Source organism: Podarcis gaigeae, assembly GCF_964106915.1.
Source record: "Podarcis gaigeae genome assembly, chromosome: 4".
NCBI lineage: Eukaryota > Metazoa > Chordata > Lepidosauria > Squamata > Lacertidae > Podarcis > Podarcis gaigeae.
In genome coordinates this window covers 53,578,715-53,602,233 of record NC_139677.1, presented here as the reverse complement: position 1 = coordinate 53,602,233, position 23,519 = coordinate 53,578,715, and the positions used below count along the sequence as shown (strand labels likewise).

At 41.7% G+C, this 23,519-nt stretch overlaps 1 protein-coding gene across 8 annotated transcripts in view; it reads left to right on the top strand.

Annotated features, from left to right (window-relative positions):
- The window catches only part of KCNJ15 (potassium inwardly rectifying channel subfamily J member 15), a 34,171-nt gene extending 14,655 nt beyond the window's left edge, over window positions 1-19,516 (top strand). For 4 of the 8 annotated variants that reach the window (XM_083734801.1, XM_083734804.1, XM_083734799.1 and 1 more), the window contains one exon: window positions 15,985-19,516. In XM_083734801.1, coding sequence (XP_083590927.1) covers window positions 16,001-17,128 — 1,128 coding nt within the window. In that variant the 5' untranslated portion in view covers window positions 15,985-16,000 and the 3' untranslated portion in view covers window positions 17,129-19,516. Of the gene's footprint in view, window positions 1-1,024; window positions 1,157-9,362; window positions 9,443-15,030; window positions 15,390-15,984 lie in introns of those variants that run through there. The other 4 variants (XM_083734797.1, XM_083734798.1, XM_083734803.1 and 1 more) reach the window with 3 other exon arrangements.
- Window positions 19,517-23,519: the final 4,003 nt, after the last annotated feature.

Genomic DNA, 23,519 nt, shown 5'->3' with positions numbered 1-23,519 from the left:
GCTACTTGCTCTGAGACGCTTTCATGTTTCACATTTGAAACAACAGGTAGGACCAAATTCCTCTGGAGCACTTTCCTTCCTTTCTCCAAGAATGTGCAGAAATGGAAAAAAGGGGGCATTTTTTTTTTCCATTCATTGCCTAGAGAGCAAGAAAACTTGGCACATTCACCAGCCAAGTACTGGAATTTGGGTGGGTCTCGGAAAAAGCACAGGCTTCAGTGGAAAACATATATGGGTGTGCGTGTGAAAAAGTATTTTAAACTATAAATTGACCACATACATAGATTGGTGAGAAAAATATATATGTAAGAATAATCTAGAAACGGATCATGAAATTTTTGCTAGAAGACAAGCTGATTTTTTAAAAAGAGTTTTGTCCTAGGACATTTGTCAAGCTCAGTTATATTAATGGATCTCCAAAGCTGTACTAATTCTTAGAAGAGGGAGGAAAGCTATAGACTCCAGTTGAATGTGTAAACAGAATTTCTTTTTGATTGGAAATGGGAATGGATGAATCAGTCTGTTTCTGGTCAGTGATACTTTTGGAAGTGTTCAATCATGAGTCCATTCCTTCCTGTTTCTGCATTAAGCCGTACTGTTTTCTTTTCTTTTCTTTTTAAACCCCCCCCCCCCACAAAAAATCACATTTAAATAGATAAAAAAATTCTTAAAAAATACAATTCAACACACGTGTGTGTGTGCATTTGTGTGTTACAAGATTTGGTTTGGACTCTGATTCACTGCTTTCAGAAGCAGCATCCATAAATATGTGTATGCATAAAAATACGCACATATTGTTCAGGTTCTTCCTTTGAAATGAATTGGCCAGTCAGTGTTTGCATGTGTTGTCTGTGAATTTGAGCACCTGCAGTTCTCTTGACTGAGGCAAGGCTGGTGTCATAGATTGACGTATTTTTAGGCACCTGCTGGTATCCAGCGGTTTGAAGAGATGTCACACTGCAAAGACCCCATTAGCTTCTGCTCCTTCTCCTCACTGTTGCTGCTTTCTCCTTTGTTGTTCCAGAGAGGATGAACAAGTGCATTAAGGAGGAGGGAGCAGCCACTGCTCACTAGCTCGCTAGTTTTCTCCTTGGCAAACAAGAAGGCAGCATTGGCAAGGAGAGCAACAGCAGGTGACAATGGCAGCAAGGAGGAGGTAGGCCTGCGTCAAAAGGGGCCTTGCCCAAAGGACCAAAGGCTTTCCCAAACTGAGAGCCGGCAATGAGCCGTGGTCATGAGTGATAGGAGCACCAGCCATAGATTTTGTGTAGGCCCCATGCTGAAGCTTTAACAATCTACCCCAAAGTTTATTTCAGCCAATTGTTAATCATTCCCTTTCCTTTGTGTACATAAACAGTAATTCATTCCATGGGTTTCTTTGTATTTAGCGTATGTGTTAAATGAATGCAAACATTTTCATATTTTTTATGTGCTTAGCACAGGGGTGTGTTTAGCCTCGTGAACTGGGAAGGCTTCTCTTAAAAATACAAAGGGATTGAATGTCTCTCTCTCAATTAAAAGCCATGCCAAGGTACAACCCTGTTGTTTTTTTAAATGTAGAGTATTTATGCTTTGGGTGTGTTTCAAGATAAGTGTGTGAAGAGTAGGGATGTCAGAGAATTCAGTAAATGGACACAGGGGCAGAAATGGCCCCAATTCGCATGTTCACCCAAGGTCAGGAATGGAAATCATGTAAGCAATCATGTAGCAGGATTCGCTATAACTGTTATTGATGTTTCCCTTCCACTGATATGCATTGAAATGAATTTCATAATTTATTATGGTAGTTTTGTCCACAGCAGTTAGAAATACAAAAAAGGAAGGTTTTAGCAGAAGCCAAATTGTGGAGAGATGAAACAAGTGCTGATTGTGAGGAACACAGAATGGGACAGAAATCGCTGCCTCCATACCTCCATAGTGAGGAAGAACTTTCCTATCTCCAAAATATTTCAGAAGGGCTTAGCTAGTGAACATATCACCCATGGTTCTTCTTTTTCTTTAGCCTCTGGGCAATATTCTCACAAGATTTCTTTCACGGAAGAGAAGTGTGGTTTGCCCCACCACATTGTGTATGTGTGTGTGGATAGATAGATTGACAGATGGATGTTGTCATTATTTTTAATGGCATTTGCTCACATACTGGCATATTTAGATTATGGATTGGGAGTTGTTGCAAAACAAACCTGCTTCCACGAATGATTGGACTTTTTGCAATAAGGAAAGTGGTGGGAAAGTGTAGGCCAACACAATACATGCTTGATACAGCATTGTTTAATCTCTCCACAAACAAATCAGGATGGGTACACATTAAGCAGGTTATCTGGAAGCAACCTAGGAATAAAAAACCAACAAAGTATAAAGCCAAAATCCACAATATTCAAACAGACTTTGTTATGATATATGTATTTTTAAAAATGGAGAGGAGGAGCACACTTCATATAACTGTGGCTACTTAGAAATGCCAAACACTATTTCTAAGGAGCACGTTGTACAGAGTCTACTTCTGAGTAAGCTTGCATTGAATTGTGCTGCAAGAAGAAGAAAAGAATGTTTGCAAAGTGGTGGGGCTTTGCTGCTTTTTAGTATATAGGTGAACAGACCCCTGCATGAAAGTTGCAATTTGTGTGTGTGTGTCTGCTGAGGACAGCGGCAAGGATGCTCAGCTCCAAAGTTTTACTAATAATAAATAACATAAAAATGGAACTGGCATGGGGAGAGAGTGGTGTTGCTTAAATCAAAAGGTTGGAGGGCCTTGTAGGAGAGCTAATGTCACCTGCTGCTTGCTGCAGGAAATCCGGAGTTATATCACCCCATAGAGATGACAGTCCAGCTTGAAGACCTTCAGAGGAAGAAAATCCACCATTCCTCTAGGTAGTTGCTTTAACTGGAAAACTCCTCTTCTATCAGTAAGATGGCCAATGTGGCATTATTCATGTCACAGGCAGTCGTTCAAGGTGACTGTGACACCTGCACAACCATATGGCAATTTGCTTACTTTAAGGGCAAATGCCAACAGCTGCACATTTCCATGGTGAAATAAATAGCTCAAGATGAAAGACCCCAGGACTGCAAGGAAATTGAGATACATGGTGATATACAGATTTGCAAGGACGATGCCATGTGTGGAATAATCCTATGTTCTAGGAATCTCCTGGTTTGGAGAGCTATGGCTAGTGGTTGATTTCCGAAAGTGTGACAAGGCTAATATACCACTCCATATATCATGGATGCCTTGCCACTCACCCCACCCTGAGGAGCTGCTGTGCTCAGAGGCAATGGCTCCAATCTGGATGAAGTTAATAATGCTCAACTCTCACTGAAATTAGTGGTCAAATTATCTGTCGCAACCAACTGAAACCCAACTGATGCCTGTGGGACTTAGTCATGGTTAACCTTCCCTGGACTGGGATCCATTTCATCAATTTTGTTTTGTGTATCTTGCCAGGGGATGCTCAGCCACTGATGACTTCTGGCTGAAATACAGACCTTGTTGTGGCCTTCACATAACACATAAAAATTCAAAACACTGTGGTCTGAAGGGTGAAATTCCTGGTGGGCCTGGACAACTCATTGTGCCTTAATTCCTCCAGCATAAAATATCTACTTCATTGTTTGTTTGTTATGTAAGGGCAGCTAGTCTTGAGTTTGGAGACCAAGGGGAGAGTCCTATGACTAAGACTACTGGGGTTTGGCTGACTGTGTAAAGTAGAGAAAGTGATAGCTTTGAGATTATCAACAAAGCTATAAACACAGAAGGTTAAGCAGACGAACAACCATCCTGAGTTGGATATTAGGAACTACCATCCTGAGTTGGATATTAGCCACAGTAGAATGTAATGTTGGGGAACTAGTGGGGAATAGAAGTGGGAGGGTGTGGAATTGGATGGATTGCAACTGAAAGAGCTCGATCCTACCAACTAGTGCTGGCATATATGTGTAGAATTAGACACAAGGGCAGGTGTGCACTAAAACACCATAGATTTTTAGGTCATTATAGCATTATAGATAATGGCTGCGTTCTTATGCACACTTACCTAGAATTAAGCTCTGTTGTACACAGTGGCATTTACTTCTGGGTAAACATGCACTGGATTGTGCTGTAAGAGGATTGTCTTCATTAATCCCCCAGTTCAATTGTCACCTTAATAGCAAACTCCCCGGGTAGACCAGCCAAACCTCTGCCTCAGCTATCCTCTCCATCTGCAAAATGGGGATAATGATATTTTCTGATCTTTAAAGGTTGTTGTAACAATTACTAAAACTTTTGGGCATTGTGGATCCAGTGATATTGGTGTGTCCCCACGGATACTATATATAGTCTAGTCTGAAGTTGCAACTGAGATTGCAGCTGACAGGCAGTGCAGAAGAAAATAGATGCCTTTCTGATGTGCATGAAATCTTGATGTGAAGACTAGTCTCAGGAATGAATGCACAGACCAATGAAACTGGTGTAAGAGGTGTCTAATGCAAATGTAATGCCTGCATTGCTGGGGGTTGGACTACAAGACCCTTGGGGTCCCTTTCAACTCTCCTATTCTATGAATGGAAACCTGTGAGCTTAAGGGAGAGGAGGGGAAAATGCCCCAGATTTAATGAAACAAAGCATTCCAGTGAATCTGCTTAGGTAGTTCTCCACCAGAAATAGTGCCTCGGGTTAAGAACTTTGCTTCAGGATGAGAACAGAAATTGTGCTCCGGCGGCACGGCAGCAGCAGGAGGCCCCATTAGCTAAAGTGGTGCTTCAGGTTAAGAACAGTTTCAGGTTAAGAACGGACCTCCGGAACGAATTAAGTACTTAACTTGAGGTACCACTGTACTGTATTTGCAGTACTCTTAATTTCATGTGTACAAAAATGACTTTCCAATGACTTTTCCTTTATGGGTGTTACTGCTATAGTGCAATTCAGAAGTAATCATAAACTTGTTATCGGAACTCATTATCAAAAAGCACTGCTTTATATGGCTCATATGTTTTGAAGTCAAAAACCAATTCAATGAACGTTAACTGCAGGATGTAAAATTGTGTGCTAAAGAGGGTAAAAGTTTTTCCTCCTATCTTTGCATGTGATGTTTTTGAGACCCTGCCATATGTCTACATCCTTTTAAAACACTGAAGCAGTGCTGATATAGAGAGAAACAAAGACTTAATGAAATTTGACACATACACATGAAAAGTAGCAGTCCACCAAAATTGTATCTGCTACAACTCAGGGTGGCCGTTCTAAGGATGGTCTCCATCTGTCAATTATCAGTTTCTTAGTTTTCTAGTCTTACCTTCCATTCACCACATTTCCAGGTCACGGTGTGAATTCAATTTTTTTATTTTTTGTTCTCATGAAAATTCATCAGCCTCTTAATATGTGTTTTATACATTTTTGTCTAATACATACGTTTTTGGAAGCAATTTCCCCTCCTATAAAGCATTATAATGATATTTTTGCTAATATGAATTTTTATGCACATTCCCCTCTAGTCTGTAATTTTTTGGTTGATGTACTGCACCATAAAATGAGAAGGGTATATTTGGAAGTATAGCTGTATTTTGGCTCACATATTGTTGCAGAAAGTGCAAATGAGGTGAGTTCACATTTAAATACAAAACAATACTGAATGTCTTTCTCATCCCTAAGCCTAACAGATCTGGCAAAATAATGAATTATAGTTCATTAATGAAGAGTCTCTCTGGGAGACTAATAATTGCAAATTTTGTTAGCAGACTGCAGAAAATACCATGCCATAATATCTACGACAAAGCTACAAAACAAAATTGTGCCAAAAATATTGAAATACATGTCTGGATTCAAGAATCCACTAGGCTGGCCAGCATATGAAATAAAACAATGAGACAATTTTGGGAAGTCCCACTGAATGCAGTTGAAATTGATTGAATAGTCCGGGAATCCACATTAAAATAACAACTCCCTAAATGATGCAGTGTTTGTTCCATTTTTGGATGGCAAACTAGGAATCCAATGAACTCCTGGGTCCATTCTAGCCCATACCTGCCATTGGCAAAAATGTCCTGGAGCATGAAATGTATTCATTAATAACTAACTGCTATAAAAAGACAGGAATATCTGTGTGTGTGTGTGTGTGTGATTGGCACACTGTTTAGATATTAAGCCAAACAGGTATGTGCTACTTATACACGCCTATAGTATTATCAAGCGGTGGTTAATAGTATTATTTATAACAATACAGTTTAGGGTGATGTGCAGCATATATCTTTAGGTCCAAGTTATGCAAGGTTAAGCCTGACATTATTCATCTTGGCACACAACTTGTAATAACTTTCCATACATAGCCCATACTGCGTTGGTTTCATATTAACAGCTGGAATATTGTTAATGTGATGTTTTCCCCAAAGAATCCTGGGAACTATAGTTTGTTGAGGAGTGTTAGGAGACCACTGTTCTCCTCACAGAGCTACAATTCCCAGAGTGGTTTAACGGTGAATCCCTTTACCAGGGAACTCTGAGAACCCTTACCAAACTACACTTCCTGGGATTCTACAGTTTCACACGACTGCTTATGGTAGTACGATACTGCCTTAAATATATAGTGCAGATGGGGGCCTTATTCTCTGTAGCACTGATAGCTATCCTATATGCTTTTTAAGAACGATAAACAAATGAGCCTTCATGCACACAGAGAGCTCCATGATGTTGTCATGGATTGCTGCATCATGTGAAGAAGCCGAGAGATAGAGGTAGAAAAGACCAACCATTCTGGGCAAGCTGTTTTAATTGACAGGAGAATGACTATGCTGAGCTTAACAGATCACCAGACTGGGGGGTAGCAGGACAAGGCACTTATCTCTGTGTCACTCTTAATTAATAAGCAGGAGTCTGTGCAGACATTGAAAAGAAAAGAGAGATTAGAGTATGGAGAAAGTGATGCCAGGCAGGAGGCCCATCAAAAATCAAGGGGAAAGGGGAAACTTGAAACTAGAGCACTGCAAGAAAGCGAAAGGCTGGGAGTGATGCCTGAGTTTTGTTCTTGGCTCGCTAGCCAGTCATTAAAGGGATCTGCATATGACTAGGCTCCTTTCCTCCTATGTAAGTAAAATGGGGATATAGATACTGCCTTCTCTGCAGGACTGTGGTTAGGATTAATTAATGTTTGCTTAGCACTTTGAAGATGTAAACTTATACAGAGCTGAAATGCTCAGTGTTGTTTTTGCATGGGCATGCAGATGATAAAATCTCTTGGTGACCTGCAGTTGAGATCTGGCATGTGGAGCTGTAGGAATGGAAAGTTTAGCTCTTCAGTGTGCTAATATCTGTAGAAACACTCTGTCTTAAAAAGGCAGGTAATATTCACACAGCATGAACTGGGGCAAGGGTGTGAGAGAGGGAGAAGTGGAAAATCACTGAACTCTGTTTTGGACGTCAAGCTGTGCTAATGAAGATCCACTGTGAAGGTGTCCGAATTCAAGGAAGTTGGCAAGAAAGAAGCAAAAGGCCTGAGAATGTTGCAACTCCGGAAACGTCATTCATAAAATAAAACGTAAAAAAATAATAATAATCGTCTGCTCGCAGCAGGGAATGGGGGATTCTTTGTGTAAGGTGCTGTCTCTATTCCAGCAGCTTTGTTAGAACTCCTGCTGCTAAACAAAATAGCAGATGTAAGAGTCACTGCATTTTAAAACGGTTTTGATTTCCATGAAAAAACAATTTTGGTCAACCAACATCAAATGTAATACAGCCTGCTCTTTGGTCACTAAATAACAATAGCAATTTGCAAGCCTTTCACTGTTGCATGGATTGTGGCAGTACAGTGGTACCTCGGGTTACATACACTTCAGGTTACAGACTCTGCTAATGCTTCAGGTTAAGAACTTTGCTTCAGGATAAGAACAGAAATCATGCTCCGGCAGCACGGCAGCAGCAGGAGGCCCCATTATCTAAAGTGGTGCTTCAGGTTAAGAACAGTTTCAGGTTAAGTATGGACCTCCGGAATGAATTACCGGTAAGTACGTAACCAGAGGTACCACTGTAATCCTAAAAGCTTCGCCCACTCATACATCTAACACAAATCAATTGAGATGACTCCTAAAATAAATAGTTTATGATGACAAGCCATATGCCATAAACCTATTGGATTTGCTGAATGCTTTGTCCGTAAAGTCTCCATGAAGGTATAAGATATTATTTGATACACTAACCTTCTATCCAACAGAAGGCTCTAAACAGAACTATATGAACATTCTTTGAAAATCCAAGAGGTTAAACTGGGTTTTTTTTTGGTTTTTTTGGCAAATGTATAATTGGAATATATTTATATGCCTGCAAGGAAGCACAGCTATTTTAAATGCCGAAGGTATTTTAAAACATCGAAGTTTATCCATTGATTAAGATTAGCTAGTACCTGCCACAAACACTTGTGTTAGTAAGACATGGGTGACACAAGTAACTGAGCCACAGACAGCAAAATGTTGCTCAAAGAAACACAATCAGCTCAGGAAATATGGACACACCAGCCATAAACTAGTATACAGTGGTATCTCGGGTTACATACGCTTCAGGTTACAGACTCCACTAACCCAGAAATAGTGCTTCAGGTTAAGAACTTTGCTTCAGGATGAGAACAGAAATTGAGGCAATTTCATCTAGGCATCTATTTTATTGCGATCTCTGTCCTACCCCAACTTCACAATTTTCATGGAAATATTGCCCATAGATCTTTTATTTATCCCGTACCCATCGTATGAGATGGCAGTGGAAAAGAGATACCCATTCTTTTATTTTTGTTCTGTGTCACAGCAGAAAAGCAGGGGAGCATTTGATGACTGATGTGGCAAAAGGAAAAAAAAATTCATCTCAGTTCAAAATTGGGCTGAAGAGCTCATTGGCCCCACTGTAAATCAAGTGACATTGACAGGGCTAAGAAAGTGGACGGCACATTTCTGCGAGTTAACTGGAATATCCAGTCTTACGACAGAGAATATTGGAATAAACAAAGCAGAGGTTTGGAAAGAATGCAATCTTTCATGCTTCCAGGCAGAAGTCAGTCAAGCTTGGAGGGAGGAGGTGGGGATGCAACTAGCCTTTGAGGATAAGTTTACTGCTTGCCTCAGGGTCTTTTCCTAGTGCGGGTACCACCATTGCAACAAAATTGAGTATCCAATGGCCCCTTGTGGCAACCAGCCCCTATTCTGACAAGCATGGCAGAGGAAAAGGGGAGGGGGGATACTTCTGCCAAGGGAAAAAATAAACCTCCATGGATTTCTGTGGGCTTTAAGGATATAAACAACAGGAATTCAGGATCACATGAGAAGAGAGATGATGAAAGAAACAGAATGCAGGAAGCTGGGGTGGGGTGGGGGGAAGCCAGGATCGGATGGGATCCATTCCAGGATAAGAAAGGAAGTGACTAAAGTGGATACGTGAATGTTACCTAATAAAGAAACACAAATGGAAAGAGGAAGGCACCAAGGACTGGTGAGATGCTATTCTAATGCTTCTTTAACAGGTCAGGGATTCAGAAATGCAGAGCTTTATAGCCTCGATAATAGAGAAGACACTGCCTTGACACACAGTGAGAAAAATGGCAAAATCACTGGAGCCTAGGGGACAGTGGCCAAGAGTGAGGCTGTGGGCCTTGTGTACAGGGGCAGGCTGGTGCTTGGGGTCTTGAACTGTGTAAGAGAGAGCCTGGAGCTCCTTCACCCCAGGCACAATCCTGGGAAAATGCTTTGCATTGTTTTGGAAATTCACAGCTTAATCCTCACTCTGCTATGCCAGAGGTGAATGTGGGCTCATTAGACACTGAAGGCCCTAAAAGCCTGCCCTGTGTCCCAGCTCAATTGGTCATGAGGGCCTGATAACATTGAGAACCACAGGTCAAGCCATGAGGGCAAATTGAAAGGCATGCTTGTGGGTTGCTCCCTATGTCTGGAGTTCCTATCTTCTTCTTCTTCTTCTTCTTCTTCTTCTTCTTCTTCTTCTTCTTCTTCTTCTTCTTCTTCTTCTTCTTCGGCTTATCACCCCAAGGCAATGTAAGACTTCAAATAATAATAATAATAATAATAATAATAATAATAATAATAATAATATATGTTTAATGGCTGGAGGGGGGATTTCTTCTCTTGTGATGTGTGCATGTGTGCACTTTCTTTTAGACTTGCTTCAGGAGATTCTGATGCATACCGGAGTTGTGAAAATAGGCAAATTCCATGCTAGGGAGCCTTGGAATTGAAAATGTAACTGTTCATATCATAATGCTGTTTTTCCAAATCTGTGGTGCAGCCGCTTTTGGAATGCTGTGTTCTGGTTCCCTCACCTCAAAAAGGATAGAGTTGGAAAAGGATCTGAAAAGGACAATCAAGGGGACGGAGCCACCCCCCTGTGAGGAACAGCTGCACCATTTGGGACTTTTTAGGTTAGAGAAAAGTAACAAGCAAGAGATAACCTGGTAGAAGTTTATAAAAGTATGCGCTGCATGGAGACAGCAATAGAGAAAAGCTTTCCTCCCTCTCTCGTGGCACAGGGATTCATGCACATCCCATGAAGCTGAATTTTGGAAGATTGAGGACAGATAAAAGGAAGTGCTTATTCGCACTGTCCATAGTTTAAACTGTGGAACTCACTCCCACAGGAGGCAGTGATGGCCACCAAAAGATTAGACAAATTCATGGAGGACCAGGCTATCAGTGGCTACTAGCCATGAAGTTAAGTTCCGCCTCCACTGTCAGAGGCAGCATGCTTCTGCATTCCAGCTGCTTATTCGCACTGTCCATAGTTTAAACTGTGGAACTCACTCCCACAGGAGGCAGTGATGGCCACCAAAAGATTAGACAAATTCATGGAGGACCAGGCTATCAGTGGCTACTAGCCATGAAGTTAAGTTCTGCCTCCACTGTCAGAGGCAGCATGCTTCTGCATTCCAGCTGCTGGGAGTCATGGGTGGGCTGAAGACTGTTCTGCTAATGCTCTGCTTGGGGGTTTCCCACAGGCATCTGGTTGGCCACTGTGAGAAGAGGATGTTGGACCATTGGTCTGATCAAGCTACCTTGTCTTGTGTTCTTAAGAGTCAATAGATGGAGATGGAGGGGCGAAATAAGGAAGCAGGAAGACTCTGTGTAAGCTGAGGAGGAAAAGGAAAAATATATCAGCAATATAGTTGATGTTTTGTCGCATTTTTAACATTCTGTTGGGAGCTGCCCAGCCAGATGGGCAGGGTATAAATAATACATTATTATTATCATTTGGATAGGGTGGGGACATTGGATGGGGACATGTTCTTGTAGCCTGACATGTGAGTGCAATGGTGGACTGGATGTAGGCTAACAAGCCAAGATCTAATCCATAAAGGCTGTAGCACAGTGGTTCTCAACCTGTGGGTCCCCAGGTGTTGTTGGACTACAACTCCCATCATCCCTGAGCTCTGGCCTTGCTAGCTTGGGGTGATGGGAGTTGTGGTCCAACAACATCTGGGGACCCACAGAAGGTACCAGTCTCCATCCATGACATCTCTAAGTAGGGATGGGAATGCCTCTTGTCTGAAACCCTGGAAAATTGCTGCCAGTCAGTGTAGACAGTTCTGAGCTAGATGAACCAATAGTCTAATTCAGTATAAGGCAGCTCCTGTGGTTCTATTGTCCATTCTTTCGGGTGGCTGTTGTGTGTTTGCTTGAGGATTGCCTAACAACCTTTTTAACTGCCTCAGGGTTAAGGTGTTCCACCAACCATTTGGGGGCAGCATTCCCCAACCTGGTGCCCTCCACATGTTCCTGGAATTCAGCTCACAGCATCCCTGACCATTGACCATGTTGATGGGAGCTGTTCAAACAACATTTGTAGGGCACCAGGTTGGAAGCAGCTGACTTGGATGTGCCCACCACATCTCTTTCTCCATCTTGTTTCCCTGGAACATACGGTGCTAGATATTTTGTCTTCCGTCTGCATTCTAGTTCCAGGTCTGTTTGTTTATTTAAAAGATTTCTAGACTGCCATTCAACCATTGGTTTCCAGGATGGTTTTTAATAAACATTACTTTAAAAAATGAAAATACAATAAACCAGAGCTTTCCAAACTGTGTGTCGCGACACGTCAGTGTGTCGGCTGCAGTGTGTAGGTGTGTTGTGTGCACTGGCAGAAGAAGGGGGTGCGGTAGATGTGGTCCCCCTGAGGGGGGTGACATTGCTGCCCTGCCCCCCGGGACACTCACCACTTGCTGTGGGCGGCACCCCCATGGGAGGCTAGCCCCACCCCCGGGTACCCAGCATGTGTGGGTTTAGTTTAATCTCTGGTTTGCTAAGTAAAACTGAATTACAGTGTTGCAAAATGATGCATGTTTAAAAAGTGTGTCATCAGCATGAAAAGTTTGGAAAGCTCTGCAATAAAGCATAAGTCCATCAAACAATTACAGACTGGGAGGCATCAAATACTTACAACAGCTAAAGTCAGACTAAAGCAATATCATGCTTTATAATGCCTAAGCAAATCAAAGTGTTTTAAGTCATTGTCATGTTGGCACCAGGAAGGAATTCTCTGGGGAGGGAATTCTAGAACTGGGGCACTATTGCAGATAATGGAATGAATGAATGACCCTCTTCTTAGTGCCTACATAATGCATCTGAGCTAAGGACAGTACTTGGAGAAGGACCTCCACCTAAGATCTTATGGCATGGGCTGGCTGGTATGCAAGGTCCTCCTTTAGATATTTGGGTTCTAAGCTATTTAGGGCTCTGAAGTTAAGTACCAGCCTGTCGAATGGGATTTGGGAGCAAAATGGTCACTCAGTGTAGTTCTTTCAGGATTGGAGGAATAGGACTCCATCTGGCAGAACCAATGAAAATTCTGTCTGCCCATTTCTGCACTAATTTGAGCTCCTGAGTCATTTGCTGCTAGGAAGCAATTAGAAAGTTGATCCCACTGCTACCATGTTCCTTGGCACTTCAGGAAATGTGTTTTGCTAGGAGCTCCAAGTAGCATGTTGCTTGAAATGACTTGTTTGGATTTGTACTTTGGAGTAGACCCATGCAGACATGATGCCTCTACACCAGAAGACATGTCTAAAGGGTGTCTTTTCAAGGCTGCAACTCTTCTCTTGCAAGCTGATCTCAGCAAGCTACTTTGGGTCCAAGTTGCCCTTCTAAGGGGCTAAATGCTCCTTATTGCGGCCACTTGTGCATTGTTGAAAAAGAGGAAATGTATCACCAACAAGATGACAAGAGAGACTACCAATATGCATAAAAAATGTATTTGCTGATTTATATGTAGAGATGAAAATTTATAAATAATTGTGATAATTTAAATAGCAGTGCAATGCATTTGGCCATAATGGGGAAGTCAATAACTAGGTGGCTTGTGTGCCTGTTCAGTCCACTATCTAGGTGCTTGCTGTTGTTGGGAGCCTTCAAGGTCCCTACTCTCTCTTCCTAGAATTATTTACGTCTAACCTGGATTCGTACCAGACCACCTTTCAAATGGAGAACTCCCTCAAGCAAAGACTGCCTTTTGTAAAGGATACAGTGGTACCTCTGGTTATGAACTTAATTCGTTCCAGAGGTCCGTTCTTAAGCTGAAACCGTTCTTATCCTGAGGCGTGCTTTCACTAATGGGGCCTCCCGCTGCATGTGTGCCTCTAGTGCACAATTTCCGTTCACATCCTGGGGCAAAGTTCGCAACCAGGAGCAACTACTTCCAGGTTAGCGGAGCTTGTAACCTGAAGCGTTCATAACCAGAAGCGTTCGTAACCAGAGGTACCACTGTACATGGTTAGTCTAGCCTTCTGGCTGTCTCTCACCACCTCCACCTCCAATACTTGAGGTGTGAAATTGACTAGGCCAGAAGGTTGCTTATTTTCACGATCTGTTCACTAGGAAGGAATTCAGTTTTGAGAGGTCAGCTGCAGCCCTCTTCATTAGTGGATTTACGCACTCCTGTTGTGGCAGGAGCTGCTTGATTTCTTGTAATTCCTGAGTCATGTTTTTGCACGGTGGACTGCCAACACCCAAAAGGGCAGTATGTTAAAAGAAGAAATGAGGATTAGTTACCTTGGCAAATTAATTCTTGCCCTTGCATGACTATAGGCGGCTCAGTTCAACAATTCCTTATGGGTTCACAGACTCTGTTTTACAGATGGAGCTTCACCACCCCCATTCTGGTCAACAGCACAAGGGTTTTTCCATTCATTTCCTACTTCTGTAAATGAATTTACCATCTTCTCCCAGTGGCAAGTATGGGTGACTCACACCCAAGCTCCATTTGTACATAAGAGAGAAAGTAACAAGCTGCAGGATGAAGATCAAACCTTGGGGAGCTGAGAGAAAATCTGGTACTGTTCTCTGTCTGTTGGTTAAACAAACCAAACACTATATTTTCTTGTCCAAAGGTTGTGAACAAGTACCATGCATTTCTTCTCAAATGGTTTTCCGGGTTGGGATTTGTATGCCATTACCTAAGCTGCATTTCCTCCTGCCCATGTCCCAGTCGTTAGTCCGTTGAAACTACAGCACATTTTTTTGATGGACTGCCCCTCCTCCTCTCTTTATTGTTCTTGCTCACATCATCAGGACTTTGTCTTTTTCCTCCGGACATGTTGCAGTGTGTGTGTGTGGGGGGGGGGGGTGCTGTTTTTACTGTCACACAAAAGTTCTTTTACTGGGATCCTTGGTGTTTCCCCCCTTCTCCTTTTGAGCTTTCAAGAGTTGTCATATGTGAGCTGGTTAAGGAAATAAAAATAAACACAAATTTACCTTCAGCCTGCCAGCAGTTACTCAGTTATGGGTGTAAACATAAATATTCTTTTACTGACAAAACAGGAAAGTTGCATTAGTGAATAATTACATTGTTATCCTGGCTTGGCACACATGTCTACTACAAGTACGTTGATTTCCAGAAATGTTCTTTTAAGGAGTTACAAGGGAGAAGTATTTCTCTCTCTCCTGTGGTTCATAAAAATGAATCACTTATTAAAGTTCTCTCTTGAAGCCAAACAATGGAACAAAACAATACTAGCTGCATGAATTGCCAGAGTACAAAGGATGCATGGGTTTTTTTGTGGGGGGGGGGGGGATTTAAGCACAGGAAGTTTTGTTATTGGAAACTCCTGCTAACTTGCTCTGGCCTTGTGCTGCGTAACCACTGTCTGGTCGTGGAAGCCGTGTCTTTTTTTATCCCATCAAGCTGGCAAAGACAGGCACCTCCTGCTTTTTGTGCGCTTTGTTCAGTCCTGGACAGAGGCACACTTCATCTCCATCTGCACTGAGCTAGGATTCACAGTAAACAAACTTTGAGAAACTTGTGGTCCAGTCCCTTCTGTGTTTGCTAAGGGCAGGGCCCATTGCTAGAAAGCTGAATTTGTGAATTGCCTCCTGTTTTTTCCACTGACTCTTTGAAATTGGAGAGGCCTATGATGTAAACAGCCTTGAAGAGCTTTCAGGTGCAAATATTTCTTTCTCACGCTCTTTTCTAGGCATTCACAAGATTGCTTGCTTTTATTTTCCCTCTAACACAGCTAGGCATTGAGGACTTGTGGAAATCGAAATCAAAATGCTCATTTTAAAAATCTTTCCCCCCAGCATTTCTAAGGGAGACATAATTATAGAACTGATTTGGAAAAATCATAGCTAAATTGGTCTAGTGTTAATGGAATATTTGTCTCCTGAGTGGATCACATTCAGTAAATTAATGTTGTTATTGTTTTTTAAAAAGAGAGGCCTGTCTTCTTTCCATAATAATAAATATGCGAAATATTTTAATACAATGTAGGACTGAATTGATAAAATTACTTTCTGGACTCTTGAGTCAAGTCATTTATATTGACATGAACGCCAGGGAGGAAATTATATTACTTTCTGCTTATGAAATTAACTTGGTGCAACATTGCATGCTGATGCCAGAAACTTTCAAAGTGTAGCAGATTTTTGCCCATAAATATAGAATGTAATCATAATCTGGTGATTTTAATATAGAGTCTGTTTTATCATAGCTTTGTTGTTGTTCTTTTAAAAAACTATTTCTCCCCATCTATTTAGGTCTAGGACACTGACAATGGAAGCCACCCAGATCAATATGTCACAAGCGCCACTAGTGAATGGCAACATCACTGCTAAGTCGAAGAGGAGCAAACCTCGTGTGATGTCCAAAAGTGGCCACAGCAACGTGAGGATTGACAAGGTCGATGGCATTTACCTTCTTTATCTTCAGGATCTGTGGACCACCGTCATCGACATGAAGTGGAGATATAAACTTACCTTGTTTGCTGCTACCTTTGTAATGACTTGGTTCCTTTTTGGAGTCATCTACTATGTTATTGCCTTTCTTCATGGAGATTTGGAAGGGAACAAACACCTGCAGAACCAGGCCCCCTGCGTCATGCATGTGAGGTCACTCACAGGAGCATTTCTCTTTTCTTTGGAGTCGCAGACTACCATTGGCTATGGCTTCCGTTACATCACAGAAGAGTGTCCTCATGCCATCTTCCTTTTAGTTGCTCAGCTGGTTCTCACCACCTTGATTGAGATCTTCATCACGGGGACTTTCCTGGCCAAAATTGCTAGACCCAAAAAAAGGGCCGAGACCATTAAATTCAGTCACTGTGCTGTCATCTCCAAGCACAATGGGCACCTGTGCCTTGTAATTCGAGTGGCAAACATGAGAAAGAGCCTCTTGATTCAGTGCCAGCTGACAGGAAAGCTTCTCGAGTCCTACGAAACTAAAGAAGGTGAGAGGATTCTGCTTAACCAAGCGACTGTTAAGTTCCACGTTGACTCCGCAGCAGAGAGTCCATTCCTGATTTTACCTCTGACTTTTTACCACATATTGGATGAGAGCAGCCCCTTAAGAGACCTTTCACCCCAAAACCTGAAAGAAAAAGAGTTTGAACTGGTTGTCCTCCTGAATGCCACCGTAGAGTCAACAAGTGCCGTCTGCCAGAGCCGAACATCATATATCCCAGAGGAGATCTTCTGGGGTTTTGAGTTTATGCCTGTGGTCTCTCTCTCTCCGAATGGGAAGTACGTTGCAGATTTTAGTCAATTTGAGAAGATCAGAAGATGTCCAGATTGTACCTTGTACAGTATGGACTCTGAAAAACTAAAACTAGAAGAGCAATATAGAAAAGAAGATGAAAGAGAAAGGGAGCGCAGGACAAGGTTTTTACAGCAAAGCAATGTTTGATTTCTCATCCAACACCAACCACAACAAATATTTATACAGCAAGAATTATCATCACACCCCCCTTGAAAATGGAAGGGCATCAAAAGCTCATCCAAACAGCTGTGGCTGCACAAACAAGACATTTTATTCTAGAATCCATGAAAACCAAGTACACTATCTAGATCTGTTGCCTATTTTTCAACCCTTAAGAGTGCTTATTGAGAAACGTTTTTTCTTATAAAGAAAAGGTCATAGCAGATTGAATCTGCATTCACCCCTGCCCCCCTCTGTTTGTCCACCTGAAATAGATGGTCCCACCAATCAAGACAGCTGTCACCACTCCCTTCTCTGTTCATCTGGGGCATGTGCAGGGAGGAAAAAAGCATGGATAACCTAACCTAGGGGAGGGTTTTCAAATGTGCGTCAAGTAACCATCCTTGTGGACAGCAGGATCCAGATTCAATCTAGACTGCAAGCAGCATGTTGAGGACAAGCAAGAACAATTCCAGATTGAGGAAAAAACTACATTTTTGTGCTACAAATGGGTTAGTGTGTGTACACAGCCTAAGATGTGGGGCGCATTCACCACTTTTGCATCATTAATCAAAGTGGTTTTTTTAAAAAAAAAAAATTAAATGACTTTTGTGTATGGGATGCTGTAACTGAGATGAATATCTTTAGGGAAGCATAGATAGTAGCCTTGTACCGAGTCAGACCATAAGTCCATTGAGTTCAGTCTACACCTATTGGCAGCGACTCTCCAGGCTCCAGAAAGGGGGTATCTCCCAGCCTTTGCTGGTGAAACTAAACTGTACATGGTCTCTTATTTCAGAGGCAGCAGCTCCATTGTAAATTCACAGCTATAGACTTCCCCACTCTAGGAACATAGGAAATGCGTTCTACTGAGTCAGAAGTTTGTTGTGATGAGTATTATCTCCACTGACTTTCAGTGGCTGTCCAGGATTTGAGACTGGAGATACAAGATCTTGGACCTGCTGAGAGCGCTATGGCCTCTCCTTGTGTCTTAACACTCTGCCATATGGCAATTTTCATAAGATTGATTTTCAGTTAACCTATGTGAAGTTCAGTATATTGAACAAATTTACTCACGATATTTATTTGACATAGATTAGCCATATAAGTAGGATGAAAGAGTAGGTTCTGAAAGGTTATATATTCTTTGGTGTAGTGAGGCTGCAATCCTCTTACACTTCCCTGCAGTTGAACTCAGGGGGGTTTACTTCTGAGTAGACATGCATAGAGTTGCACTGTCAGTGTTTATTTACCCAGATTTTCATGCTTCTTAAGGAAACGGAAATGACATTCTGGTTGTGTCGTTGGAAATCAGTTTCACGGAGCAGAAACAATTTGAATGACAGTAGACAGCAGCCTCTAAAATGACTGCCCAGTGCAATGTGGACTTGGAGCCTGGGGTTGTACAAAAACAGACCACCACCCCTCCAAAAGCATCCACATCTGTTACAGACAGAAGGTTTCTCCCCTTGGCCACCAGTGTAAATGTCTGTGCTATAGGGGAGGATTAGAGAACCACATCAGAAGAACAGAAGTGCAAGAACAGAGGGAGATCTAATGTGGCCCCCATAGGCTCTATAGCTCCCTAAAATACTCTAACTCTTGGCACTCACCAAGGATGCCTCCACCTCCCTTAAAAAAACCAAAAACCAACCTAAGGTACAGGAGCTTTTTCTGGTTGCATGTTGAGAAGTTTGCCTGTTTTTCTGTCTGTGTTCTATTTCCTGGGGGATGTAGGTTTGTTTTTTTCTGTTTTCTTTTGATAGTGGTCCTGAGGAGCACCAGTTTTTCTTCTATGAAATGGGTATGTTGTGGTGCTCACAGCAGCATCTCAGATTTCTAAATGTGCCCCTGCCCCCACAGAAAAAGTTGGAGACACACTGCTCTGGTTTCTCTCTTTCTGGCACAGCAGAGCAAGAAACTCAAGGGGAACCACACAAATATTGCAACAATGGCTTGGGAAACAATCATTTCCCTCTTTCCCACTTCACAGGCTCCTTCTGCCAGTCTTTGCCAAAAAACAAAACAAAAACAAAACAGAAAGAAACAGAAAGAAAATGAATGGCTCCAAGGGACAGTATAGTTTCTTCCCCATCTGCCATCGTATACACAGCAGTGCAGGTGATCAGGCTGTCCTAGTCCTGCCAAAAATTCTGTTTTGAATCCCTCCTCCACCCCTTTTTAAAAGAAACCTGTCATGGATATATAGGAATGGAGTTGTAAAAGAAAAAAGAGAAATGTATTATTGGGGAAATGCTACCGATAACATTTTTATGATATGACATGTATAAGCATTAGAGTCATGTATTTAAAAGATTGCTTGTTTTGCTTTGGACCACTGTTTAATATTCTTAAATAAAGATTTCTGAAACATTTGCTGTCAAATATTCATTTTTAACTGTTAGCCTGTTCAAAACAAAAAAAATTTCCTTCCAGTAGCACCTTAAAGACCAACTAAGTCAGTTCTTGGTATGAGCTTTCGTGTGCATGCACACTTCTTCAGATACAGACCAACACGGCTACCTATCTGTAACTGTTAGCCTGTTGTTACTGTTCACCTATCAGATAAAATTATTTTGATAGATTGCATCCTGGAGGTTGCCAATCCAACACCCAAGAGTGCCATGGCATTCATGAAAGTCTCCATTTGACACACCCAGACTCTGAGCTTTCATGTTAAAGAAGTAAGCCTCTATCTTTCGTAGAAAGAAATTTATGAAGCAAAATGTGCAGGTCCCCTCTAAGAGATTTCTCTGAAATGAATTAGCCTGGTTGCTCCCACCTAGCAGTGTTTTTAGGCAATGAGTGCAGTCAGGGCTCTGATTGATAAGTGAGTTGTTTGGCAATAGTAATAGGAATTCCTAGAGTCCTTATTTTCCCTTCCCCTTTAGGGGAAGGAATTATTCCCTTCAGCAAGGATACATCTTTCCTGTGGTGGGTTCCCTAGAAGTACTTAATTTTCTTCAAATATTACCACACAAGAAGTGTGGGTGGATGTTAAAGATCCCTCCTGCACAAAAATGACAAATGCAAGATGAGAAATCTTTGCAGAGGCTTGGGCTTCTTTCCTAAGGAGTTAAAGACCAATCACTACTTAAGAATTCACTGTTAACTTACATGTCTACTCAGAAATAAGTCTCTTTGGGAAGACTTCAGTATTGTGCTAAAATTATCATTCCATCAGTGCAAGCATTTCTGCTTGTCAGATGAAACCATCACCCCTCTCCTCCATGTTGTTCTGGGGGTTCTCCAGGGTGAATTTGGGGCAGACATGAGAACACATGGAGGGAAGAGATATGGGAAAGGAGTCCTTGTGCTGTCTTCCACTAGCACACTGGGTTAATTGAATCCGGGCCTTTGTGTTTAGTGGAACTTACTCCCAGGTAAGTGGATAGAGGATGGCTGAGCAGGCTTTGGTTTTGAGTTAGCATTGGAAGACACAGGATTCTTGTGCCATTAGCAGCTGTACAGAAGAATTCAAGGGTTTTCTAGCATGCAAATCCATTTATGAGAAAAACTTCACCATGACAGTACTCACATTTTGTATTATGCCATGCCCTCTCCCCCCATGGCAGCCATGTTGCGTAATGCTATGCTCCCTTGCGGCCATTTTGTGACTGGTGCCCACAACACTCTCTCCAACACAGAAATGTTTCCACTGGTCTAAAGAGGTTGGAAAACCTCTGGGGTTTTGGGGTGTTTTTTTTTTAAGCAAGCCAGCCCCAGGTATTCTTGTAAAGCAGGCTTTAAGGTATGAAGGAATAGCTCAATTCTGTCCAGGAGGCCACACTAGGTTATCTTTTGGTACCAAAAGATAACCTAGATAGAGCATCTATTTCTTGTAACACATCCACCTCACATACCTCACATAACCCAGGGCTGGTGTCAGACATGGGTTACATCATCAAACACCTGTGGGGATTCATAGCTAATCAATAGAATCATAGAGTTGGAAGGGACCCTGAGGGTCATCTGTGATGGGGCCCACAGTCCTGCATGAAGTCCAATATCAACGCTGGGCATCTCCTTGACTTGACGAATGTAAGCAGTGACAGGAGGGGACCAGTTTCCCTCACTTGCCTTCCAGATTGAGTCCAGAGGGGAATTGGAGGAACCATCGTAGATTTCTTTATTAGAGCTATTCCTCATAGTTATTGAGAGTCTCTACTGCTCAGTAGGTGGTTTAGAGAGATTTATTTCACAGCAACATCACACATTTTAAGCACTCTTATATTACTTTAACAGGCTAGATAGCCACTTATGCAAGTAACGTTTGAGTGGAAATCTTTGGCACTCCAGATGTTGTTGGACTCCAATTCCCATTAGCCCCAGACAGCATGACCAATAGGAACTTTGGTCCAACAACACCAGGAGAGCCAAAGATTGCCCACCATTAGTATATATGAATGGTATATGCTATTTGCCTCAAAGAGGAGCTGTGTTGAAATGTTTAAGGTAAATAAAATCATTTTGATTGTGATGAAAATAACATTACTTTGAAATGAAGATAACTGCCATTTAGCCTTCGTTGCTTGATTTATTGCATCTTTGTCGTACAAGGTTATTAAAACAATGTGTGTGTGTGTGTGTGTGTGTGTGTGTGTCTGTGTGTATTAAAGACAAAGTATTAGATTGCATTGTGCAATCTACAAATAACATATGTTTTTGCTGGCTACTCTGTGATAAAAGTCCATTCTATTTTTATAGATTATGAAAAAATCCCAGTGAATGTATCTTTAAAATGCCATTTAAAGCTGCATTGTTTTTCCACTTGCTTTTTCTGCTAATAATATATTTGATAAATCATAGGGAAAGAATTCAGTACACTCTATTTTATGGTGTGTTCTCTTAAATTAAAACCATACCATAAGATCAACAAGTATATCTTTTTTTCCTGGAAAAGCAAAACCTCTGTGCCTCAAAATCATTACTCCACACAAGTACTCTTCTGCTTAAAACTTTTTGATATAATACAAAAGGGATAAATGTATACACCCATTTAAATTTTGAGGAAATGCAATCGCTTCCCTACCAACTGCAGCTAGTTAACAACAGAAAGGTCCTCCTTCGTCATACTTTTAGGAATTGATATGAAAGAGTCTGGGAACTATTGCCAATGGAAAAATTGAAACATCAATTGAGACTTTCAAAAGGGCAAGGCAGAAAGTAAACTTGAAGGAGACACATTTTGACAAGCAATAAAATATTGGTGAAAGAGTTTATTTTATCCTATTTCCTTTCAGCATTTAAGAAACTGAAACTTCATGTAGTGGTGGTGGTAGCTATTCGTGTTACAAATGTGATAAATTTGCAATGTGCAGAGTGATCCTGCTCAGTATTCCCTTCAGCTAGGCATGATCTTTCCAGGATAAGCCATTCCATTCTCCCTCCCTCCATGATTTCTATCCCTAACAGCCTCTCAGCATTCCACAGTCACTAAGCATGCTCAGTCCTCATTGAGCTGTTTAGGACTTTCTCTGTTTACTTCAGATTTCAAACCCCCTCACTCCCCCCCCAATACTTTTTGTACAGCTGCATACCTTGGGGTTCCTCCATCCCTAACACCCTGCTGCTTCTCCGGTGTGTGAGGAAAGATACTGCCACTTTGACTAAATAATAATAATAATAATAATAGTAGTAGTAGTAGTAGTAATTTATACCCCGTCTATGGTGGCTCCCATCATCATCATCATCAAGCGAAACAACATCAAATATTAAAAACTTCCTTGAAAAGGGCTGCCTTCAGATGTCTTCTAAAAGTCAGATACTATAGTTGTTTATTTCCTTGACTTCTGAAGGGAGGGCATTCTACAGGGCGGGCGCCACTACCAAGAAGGCCCTCTGCCAGGTTCCCTGTATATAAAGATTCACACTTTAAGAATGAGTTTGCTCATAGTATATTGGATTGGATTAATCTTTAGGTTCTATTTTCCCATTGTGGTTTTTTGTGGGGAGGGGCATTTGATAAGTCACAATGTTATCACTTTGTGACTGAGAATATGGTGGAGAATATAAAAATAGAAATATCAAAAGCACAAGACAAAAAAAGACACATGGATCCAAAGCAAATGTTTTTTGTTTTCCACCTTGCTGTTCCTATTTCACTTGAGTTCATTTAACCTCAAGTAGTTCAGACTGGATACATTATAAGCCCACCTACGCCCAAGTTTTCTGGAGGGAGAAAGGATTGTTGAAATTTCCCAGATTTTCAGGCACACCGCAGTGTATTCTGTATAGCAAGCAGGACTCAAAACTTTTAAAGCGCATGAAGAAGGAAGGGTGGAGAAATACCTTCCTTCTCTAGGAAGTTATTAAGGATGTCGGAGCCCGGGAGCCAACTGGCCCCATTTCCCTCGCTTTCTTCTTTCACCACATCACT